This window comes from Pollicipes pollicipes, unplaced genomic scaffold, assembly GCF_011947565.3.
Source record: "Pollicipes pollicipes isolate AB1234 unplaced genomic scaffold, Ppol_2.1 Scaffold_2555;HRSCAF=2994_pilon_pilon_pilon, whole genome shotgun sequence".
Classification (NCBI taxonomy): domain Eukaryota; kingdom Metazoa; phylum Arthropoda; class Thecostraca; order Pollicipedomorpha; family Pollicipedidae; genus Pollicipes; species Pollicipes pollicipes.
Genome location: NW_023596136.1, coordinates 6,873,653 through 6,883,723, shown reverse-complemented (window position 1 = coordinate 6,883,723; position 10,071 = coordinate 6,873,653). Strand labels below are relative to the sequence as shown.

General features: G+C 54.0%; 1 protein-coding gene across 1 annotated transcript; it reads left to right on the top strand.

Annotated features, from left to right (window-relative positions):
• Positions 1–1,638: 1,638 nt before the first annotated feature.
• Positions 1,639–6,225, top strand: LOC119110461 (acyl-CoA:lysophosphatidylglycerol acyltransferase 1; the record flags this gene model as incomplete). Its single annotated transcript, XM_037234301.1, is given in 6 exon segments — positions 1,639–1,844; positions 3,716–3,930; positions 4,247–4,383; positions 4,950–5,078; positions 5,248–5,402; positions 5,984–6,225. Coding segments are annotated over 6 exon segments (1,084 nt in total), but the record flags the coding sequence as incomplete, so codon positions are not given.
• Positions 6,226–10,071: the final 3,846 nt, after the last annotated feature.

Genomic DNA, 10,071 nt, shown 5'->3' with positions numbered 1-10,071 from the left:
TGGTCGTGCCGTTCAGGCTCAGCAGCAAATGGCGGAGGTTAAGCTCGTTGCCACGCAGCTGGCAGATGAAGCAGTGTACGGGTGACCCGGTGACGAGCTCAAACAGCCGGCACACGCCGCCTGTCGCCCCGGTGTTCGCAGCCGTGTCGTCGCAGCCGAGCACATTGACGTGACCATCGCACTGTGAGCTCACGGAGTGTAGCTCGTCGAGCTAGTACAGGGCGCGGCCGGACTCGAACGTGAAGTGAGTCACGTGGCTGCTGCCTGACTCAGCGATGGCATTCTCGTGGTTGTGCGTGGCTCATGTATGTTATGCCTTCGCGGTCGTCGAAGTAGAGGACGGTCAAAGCTGGCTCATGGGTTGATTCAATATTTTGATCAGCCGTCTCCTTTCTCGCTATCTCTTGCGCGCCAGGTCTCCTTAGGATCTACGATATTTTGGCTAAGCTGATTGCGTACATGGTAAGCAGCAGTAAGAATTTCGCCAGGATCAGTGACTTACAAATACTGATGTAATACAAATAGGTTAGGCAGGGTGACATGGGCGAGGCTTTTTAGGTTAGGCTTAGTTAAGAAACTTTTGTGGGGGTAAGCATAAGTATTTTGCAAGGAATAGTGACATAACATTTACACTTCCTGCCCCATCTTAACAGAAGCCAAAAGAATGTCAGTTGTTGTTTGTTTGATTTGGTGATGTGTTGATGTGCAGGAGTCCATGGCTCCTTTCATTTGAATGCGTTACGCTTGTTAAATATTTTATTGTTATTTTTGTTGTTGATCTCCTTTGCTCTGTTTTGCGCTAAAATATCCCGGGAGAAGGAAGTGCAAAGTACAGAACCAGAACGTTAGGTGTTCACAGTTGTTGTTCCTTATCACGCCATTATTATATTACTTAATATAATTTATTCTGTTTCATTGTAATAACCTAAAATGTGAAGACAGAAACTTTTTGTCTTGTTTATGGTGTTACGATGTTTATATTAGGTCCATGCTGGCTTGAAATGTGTCTTTGTCAGCCAGAGTATCTGTCACTGATTCGTGAGTTCCAGCTTTGGTAACTTGCATTTTTTCACTTCTGTACCCTCTTTTTGCGGTGGAATTTTCCACTCCCACCCCAGCCTCAAAAGCGTATCCAGCTCACTGTGTCGCACTTGACGCTGGATCACGCCGCTGACCGTATTCCCCTCTCACTCCATGCGAGGGTCGGGCCCCGCGCGGCAGCCGCTCTGCCGCCTGGAGCCGAGGTGTCGTGCCCGGCACTGTGTGAGTCGCGTGTGATGCCTCGTGTCTCGCTCCCCCAGGTGCCTGCAGTGTACAGTCGTGTGCGACGCTCGTATTCCCCCCCCCCCCCCCCCCCCCAGTGTACAGCCGCGTGTGACGCTCATGTCTCGCTCCCCCAGGTGCCTGCAGTGTACAGTCGTGTGCGACGACGCTCGTATCCCCCCCCCCCCCCCAGTTTGTACAGTCGTGTGCGACGACGCTCGTATTCCCCCCCCCCCCCCCAGTGTACAGTCGCGTGTGATGCTCATGTCTCGCTCCCCCAGGTGCCTGCAGTGTACAGTCGTGTGCGACGCTCGTATTCCCCCCCCCCCCCCCCAGTGTACAGCCGCGTGTGACGCTCATGCTTCGCTCCGCCAGGTGCCTGCACAGCGCACGATGCGCCAGCCGGGTGCTGCTGTTCCTGCTGAACAACCTGTATGCCATTCCGGTGTACCTGGTGTGGATGGCGCTGCTGTCGCCGCTGCACTGGCTGGCGCCACACTTCTACTGGTGGTTCGAGGGCTTCCTCTTCCACAGCCTGGTGCAGATGGTCGGCATCCTCAGTTACACGGCCGGCTATGACTGTGAGATCACAGACCCGCTCCCGCCGCTGCCGCTGCTCGGGGGGGTGCATCTCTTAACCCCGTTGCATGCATCTGCTAAGGTCTAGGCACAGCGAGGAAAAGCCAGGAGCTAAGATGTTTTTTGTTCATACCAGGCATTATCGGGAGTGTTTCATATTCTTATGGGGTTTTGAACTGAACTAACCATATTAAAGGTAGTGCGTTCAGTTGAGTTGGGATTTTTAACTTTGCACGTAGGATGATAGGGAATTTCCATCAATAATTTTTGGTGTCATTGTGGTTTCTACCATTTCGCCTCCACTGCCGAGATATTGCCACGACCCCCAAATTTGCCTTGGTCTGTATAGAAGAACGAAGTTATCGGATAGCCCCCAAGCGATATTCATTACTAAACACATCGACTTCATTGAGAAGGTATTGTTAGCTCTAGTCAATGGCTTTTCGAAGATGTCGATTGCTAGCACTAGACTGCACTAGACTCTAGGAGAATGCGATTGTTCCGAGTTGTTTTGGCCGCGACTTCCTTTACCCTGAAATTAATGACCGAATTCCAAATGCACGTGCACCGAATTCCACGTGCACTGAAATAAAAAGGCACATGCGCTGAAATTGTTGCGGCCATGTGGCTGGTACACCAGGCATGTGCAGGGTATCATATTTTTCCGTCTCGAATTGAGCAAGAGACCTTCAAGTGCGTACCGCTGCATACTTTCAGCGCTCTCCCTATACGCACGAGACCGTAGCAACGAAAATAATGGCCATGGCACTTGCACACAGTTACTTGCCACACATCAGCCCGTGCATTCGTCCTTTTCTGCCCGCTGATTGGTTCATTTTTTAGCATTGTATTTGTTCACGCAAGCCATCGATACATGCAGCGTTCGTTCAGCCATCGATACGAGCTTTGAAAATAAGTTTTAAAAAAATGCTGCAAGACCAAAACACACATTAAAGCGCCAAAATTAACCATAGCTAGCTGCAAAACTCTCCGTAGGCGTTTATTTGGAAAATCGAAAACACTAGACGCACTCCTTTTAAAACCATTCGGCGCAGTTCACATCTCTGCCCTTGTTAACACCGAAACCCATATAGTTTTTTAATAACACGCCCGCGAAACTGCAGACTTTCGCAGACGATGCCATAGTTACCCAAGCATCCATGACTCCGTAATAACGTCATTGAAATTGTGTCACTCCATTGATCATGCGGCGATCAGGACCAATACAAATATGATTGTCAAGTTGTTCATATCTGACGTTCGTGAGCACACCTCCCAGACATATCGGCGGTCAAATGGTTCTCAATCATTGCTGTGCAAGGTTGAAACCACAATCAATGATGCATTGAAGAGCATAATCACCAAATAGAGCAATTGTATCGTCTAGAATAGTTTTTACACTTAAGTATGTATCAATAGTTATAAGTATGCTAATTTCATCATATATGATGCTTGTTACAATATTTTAAAAAGTTGAGCATTCTCCTTAACTCGTATAGTGTTGCAATATAAATGTCATGATACGGCAAAAGCGTGCTCCTGCCATGCATTACACTTCGTATTGTAGCATAGAAGCGCAACATTTCCACGACAGGAATGTCATCACACATTTCGAGATGGTGCTTTCATTGAATGCCTTGAAATTGTATTGCACTGCAGCTATTTCCTCTGGCTTGCTCAACCACTGCAATGGTTAGATATAAAATACATACGCTTAATGAGTTTTGCTGGTAAGCATAATCGCAGCGAGGCTAGATATGGATAGTTCGTTACATCATGATAATGGAGATGGACAAGTGACCGCATTGTAGCCACAGCTGTGGTTGGCGTCCGGTGCGGCAGTGACAGCGCTCGACACCTTTGTGCGCCGCAGTGACGGAGCTGGGGGACACGATCGACGACCTGTTGGGCGACAGGTGCCTGTTTCTGGCCAACCACCAGTCGACAGCCGACGTGCCGGTGCTGATGGCCATGCTGTCCTCGCGCCGCTACGCTGCCGACCACAGCATGTGGATCATGGACGCCATGTTCCGGTGGACCCACTTCGGTGTCGTGTCACAGATCCGCGGAGACTTCTTCGTTGAGTCGGTGAGCTGCGGCGGCTCGCTCAGCGGTGGGCTGGGACTGCAGAACGGAATATCTGGCTACATATTTGTTTGTTACGCATCGAGTAAATATTGTGAGAAGAAGATTGCAAGTATGCATGCCTTTACAGTTCACATAAAGACGCCACCAGTGACCAGCCAAGATGTGTTTGTGGCAACTAAGACCGGCATCAGTGTCCTTGACACTGTCTTGGTGTCCGGGATGCAGTGAGGGATTAGAGGACGTCTGGCGAAGGCTGTTCTTGTTTATGGGTCAGTGGTTTGTGTTTTGGCTATTTTTTACCACGGCATTTTTCCAGGGAAAAGACAAGAGGGAAAAATCAGTGGAAGAACTGAAGGAATTCCTTGCAAAGCAATACTTATCTTTGGATAGGAAGTGGATACTACTTTTTCCAGAAGGCGGATTCTTACGAAAGCGCCGGGAAGCCAGCCAGAGGTAATGTCTCCGTGCGGCGGTACGGCTCGCTATGGTGGTGCACATTGCAGGTGGCTGTAACATCCAACTGTCCGCACTTATCTATACGCTGAGGCCATTGCCCACAGGCATGGACAAAAGTAATTTGAGTTAATTGAGTTATAAAATGTATTGAAGTTGTTATTGAATATTTTGATGCAAGTTAGATATATTTGTGCAACAAGGTTGTTTGTATTACTTTGGTTATTAAACAACTTAATAGCAGGCAATTTATGCAGCTTACCGCGAGATGGCAGGCCAATGTTGTGGTGGCGTACATATTTCCCATTCTCACATGTAGCACTGCATTCCTTTAGCATGATGCTGTCGCCAAAAAGAGAATAAGGTGCATGGCTGACCTAAGACACTCGCTTTAAACAAATCCCACGTCAACGTTGTCAATTGCTCCGTTGTGCAGCTTACTGCAGTGCCTAAGCCTGAAGACGGGCGGGCGCTGAGCGTGGCGCCCCCTACCACTGACCGGCCGGTCGGCAGCAGCCACCTCGGCACCCTCTGCCTCTGACACGACAGCGCGCGCCTGCCGGCAGGTTCGCGCAGAAGCAAGGCCTGCCGCACCTGCAGCACGTGACGCTACCGCGGCTGGGCGCCGCGCGCGCCGTGCTCGACCAGCTGAGGGCCGGCCAGCAGGCCGAAAGCCGGCCACGCCAATGGCCACGGTCAGTGTCCGGCCGGGCGCCCGGCTATGGCGGGCGAGGAGCGCTCGGACTGAGAGCGCACACGCCGCAGTGTCGGCAGCGGCAGAGCGGGGCGGGTGTGCTGTGTCGTCTCGCTTGCTGTGATGTCTGGCCGGGCGCGTTGTGATGGCACGCGGCCCTGCGTCACCAGGGGACCGGCCGAGCCGCGCCGGCCTGCGCTGGGTGGTGGACGTGACGGTGGCGTATCCGGAGCCGGACCGACCGCTCCACCTGCTGGACGTCATGGCCGGCTCGCTGCCGCCCTGCAAGGTGTACCTCTACTACCGCGTGTACAGCATCGACCAGGTCAGTGTCGGCCGGCATGCCCCGGTCGCCTCTGGACTCGCCGTCCACACTGTGTGACGGGTACCATCACCTCTGAGGCCGCTGTCTACACTGTGTGACGGGTACCATCACCTCTGAGGCCGCTGTCTACACTGTGTGACGGGTACCATCACCTCTGGGGCCGCTGTCTACACCGCGCGCAAGGGCGGCCGCATTGGAGCGGGCGCTGCCTGCCACGCGCGGCAGTCACTCATCCCTGCGTTCGCACTGGACGGGATGAAGGCAACCAGTGGAATATGGATGGCATTCTGCGATGTGCGTGACACCAGAGTACCCCCAGCAGATGCCTGCAAGTGTTTAAGGTGTTCTTCATGGCGGGCAGTGCTTTGACGTGTCACCCCGCTGGGGGAGGCACGGCGGCCTTTCTGTGGTGTGCGTGGTGTCGGTGCCTGATCTGGCGCGTCTTCGGTCCTTCCGGCCACCTAGCTCGCTGATCCGATCTGAGCCACCCCGCGAGCTCGCCAGCTGAGGCCGAAGCGGAGACCGGACCTCGGCTGGTGGCGAGTAGACCGGCCCCAGCGTAATAGCCCCACTTCCCGCAGGTACCGACGGACACCGAGGGCCTCACCGGCTGGCTGTACGGCCTCTTCTGCGAGAAGGAGGCGGCGGCTGGCCGAGTACTACCGGACGGGCCGGTTTCCCGCCGCTGGCGGGCGGACGCCGCGACGCCGACCGGCCGCCGCTTGCCGCCGCGCAGTCTCCAGCAGGACATGTTGGGCTGGCTGCTGCGGCAGGCGTTTCTTCCTCGGCTCTTTGGTGCTGCAGCTGCGCGCCGGCTGCGCGCTCTGGGCGCTGCTCACCGGCCGGGGATGAGCCGGTTGGCACGGCACGGCCCGCGGGGACCGGCTGGGTGAGTGCGACAGACGGGTCGGCTGGCCGCCAGGCGGTGCTGGGTCACCGGCAGCGGTGTCCGAGTGCGGGCTCGTCACTAGGGGGCCGTTGGGGGCGATTGTGCCTCGTTCGTCCCCGTCCCGGCCGCTGCCCGGGCATCTCCTTTTGTCGCTTTCGGCGTGCCGTCCGCCAGCTCCAGCTGTTCAGGTTTCTCACTACTGCTCTGCACATTTCCTGTGGACGTCCTGTGACGTGGCCGGTCGCCGGCCTGGTATCTTCTCCTGACATGATTGTGTGGTGGCCGGCTCTCATCCTGTGACGTGGCTGGATGCCGGCCTGGTGTCTTCTCCTGGCATGATTGGCTGCGGGCCGGCTCTCGTCCTGTGACGTGGCTGGCCGCCGGCCTGGTGTCTTCTCCTGGCATGATTGGCTGCGGGCCGGCTCTCGTCCTGTGACGTGGCTGGATGCCGGCTTGGTGTCTTCTTCTGGCATGATTGGCTGCGGACCGGCTCTCGTCCTGTGACGTGGCTGGCCGCCGGCCTGGTGTCTTCTCCTGGCATGATTGGCTGCGGGCCGGCTCTCGTCCTGTGACGTGGCTGGCCGCCGGCCTGGTGTCTTCTCCTGGCATGATTGGCTGCGGACCGGCTCTCGTTCTGTGACGTGGCTGACCCCCGGCCTGGTGTCTTCTCCTGGCATGATTGGCTGCGGACCGGCTCTCGTCCTGTGACGTGGCTGGCCGCCGGCATGGTGTTGTCTCCTGACATGATTGGCTGCGGGCTGCCTCTTGTCCTGTGACGTGGCTAGACGCCGGCCTGGTGTCGTCCCCTGACATGGTTGGCTGCGGACCGCCTCTAGTCCTGTGACGTGGCTGGCCGCCGGCCTGATGCCGTGGTCTGGTGCTACTGACTGCCGGTCTGGTACGGTCGGTCAGGCCTTGCAGCCCTGCTCTGAGCCGACTCGCTCCGCGCTGGATCAGCCAACGCCGCTCTGAGTTGTAGGCTCTTCTCTGCTTTGCAGTGGGAGCTGGCTTGGAAAGCAGAGTGCTTGGTGCGTGAGATAGCGTTCAAACCGCTCCAACTTGATGATGACCCTTATGCGATCGTTCTGGGCTCTCAGCTGTTCATTATGTGTCTCGCAGTGCAAAGTTCTCCCCAACTGACTCTCTAATATATGACATTAATTCCGCCCCTGATCCAGGTATCTGGCTGTTTACAGCCTTCCGTCCTGTAATAGAAACGTGCTCGACGTGCCGTCGAAAAAGATTGGCTGTGTGTTAGTGACACACACGCTGATATTGCGTTTGCCAGCATTCGGACAAGCCACCGCAATTCTGCTGCACCACGAGTAGTGCCTAACACAATGCTACTAACACTACTAACAAAGCAGAGGGAGGGGGGGGGGGGGGGGGGGGAGGGGGCTCGTAACGTCCTGCCACATTCAGGTTGGTCGGTGTCGGCCAGACAATTTGTAAAACCTGTGTGAGTGATGGGATATTTCACCACCGATGCAAGGTATTTGCACTGCTGCGGCCTTCGCTTAAAACACGCGCCCGGTGGCCGGCTGGATACCTTTTACTCGGTTGGGGGTCAATTTGACCCCATCCCCCTAGATCTCTGGGAACTAAGGAAAACTAGAGACAAAAAAAAACCAAATTTACAGAGTGTGTTGATCTGTACGTGGACTCACTTAGGTCAAAATTTCAAGGTTCCTAGGTCATGACCTTCTGGTTGAATAGGTCATACAAGGTCAAATTCCAGGTTCGTCTTCCAAAGTTGCCCCCAGAACTTAGATAACCGTTTCTAGGCAAAAGGCCACATGCTCGTTTAAGGTCAGTGACGTTTGATCCTTTCAAGGTCATGGTGACCTTGTCATAGCGACCATGGTGACCAAGGTCAATGCAAGATTGCTTTGAGTTTTGCATTTGAATAAGTGACAAGATTACGCTAGGCAAGATCTTTTTTTTAAAAAAAAAATGTTGACTTAGGTCATTTCAGGCCAATGACCTTTTCTGATCTCTAAGAATTTCATGGATGATGTATAAGGCGGTTCCTGCCATCAATAAATTCGAAATGAGCACCGGAAACTATCCCATACGGCAAGCCCTAGAGTAACAAAACAGATTGGTTTTGACCTTGGCCTGACCTTTATATATGACCTGAGTTCAAATTTAGTTTCCTTATTCAACGGTTCTGTTGCCTAAGAAGGCATCCCAGAGATGCATGGCTTTGTTTAAAACTACTTCGCTGTTGGATCAAATTGAAGGATTGCCTAGAAATTGTCTTCGCTGAAACCATAACCTGATTTTGACCTGATTCAGGTCAGCGACCACACAAGGTACATCTAAATTTTGATTCCAAACGATCCGATATTCCATTGTTTACAGCTATGCAAAATTTGACGGCGGCTACAACACCGCTCCATTCGGAAGCCATTCTTGAAAAACCTTTTGGGGGGGGGGGGGCAATTTGGCTCCCCACCCGAGCGGATGTGAACATTCAATTTGGCGAGAAGCGATGCTGAGCAAGTTGGTGCTCATCATCCTTTATTACGTATGTTGTCATCAATTGATATGTTAATTAATTCATGACTTACGTATTTTCCCATCAGATCCTAATAGGAAATACGTGATTGCGTGACTAAAGGTTGCGAACGACGGTGCTGCCATCTATATAATATGTCATCCGCTAGACACCGTGCTGACGGCCGGAACTTGACGTGTAGTTCGTCCCGGCAGGTGGAGACAGCCGAACCCGGCCCATCGCCAGTGGTGCTTGGGGCCGCGGGGCCGGCCATCTGGCGCCGGCAGTGGCGGGCGGGTGACGCTGGCTGCGGTGACCGGGGTTGGGGATCAGCGGGGCGAGACGGCCCTCGGCCTGACAAGCGCTGCCCGTGCCGCGTGCAGCAGTCGGACGGCCCAACTGCACAGCCGCAGACGCATGTTCGGCTGTGGTGGGACATTGTGACTTGCTCGCGGACTGCGGACTGTGACTGCGCGCCATTCCCGGCTCGTTTTCGCGTCACAGGACAGCAGCGCTCGTGTGGCTGGCCGTGATATAGTGGTGCTCTAGTCGTTTGTGCGTTTGGTTCGCGATGCTACGTGTGCCGTCGGTGTGCCACTAGCGTACTAGCGTGGAGTGTTTTATCAAGCGTGTAATTGTCACAGGTACAATAAACTCGGGTGGCAGCATACTGTTTGACCTGATGTGAGATATGCCCAAGAAGACACATGTTCGTGCCATCCCCTTATAGAAAACTCGGATTGCTATATGCGAACGGTGGCGTACTCCACGGGTCGGAGGCATCGCACGGCACTACTCCTCTCTTCCACGAAGTCGTCCGCCGGATTGCGCTGCTCGCTGTCTAAAGCACATGGATGGAACTATGCTTAGTGATACTCTTCAGGTTTAAAGGCATGATTGTGATGCGTGCCTAGGGGTTGATGGGGCCCCAAACCCGGCGATCCCAGGGGTAGTTGATTCATGCCCACATGTCTTCGCACCTTTACGAATGTCTCATAGTAGGGGATGCGAGGTGGCTGACCAGCCCAAGATTGACATTCGCCGGTCTCTCCACTCTCCCCTCTTTCTCTCTCTCCCTCTCTCTCTCCTCTCTCTCCTCTCCTCTCTCTCTCTCTCTCTCTCTCTCACTCTCTCTCTCTCTCTCTCTCTCTCTCTCTCTCTCTCCTCTCTCTCTTCTCTCTCTCCTCTCCTCTCTCTCTCTCTCTCTCTCTCTCTCTCTCTCTCTCTCTCTCTCTCCTCTCTCTCTCTCTCTCTCTCTCTCTCTCCTCTCTCTCTCTCCT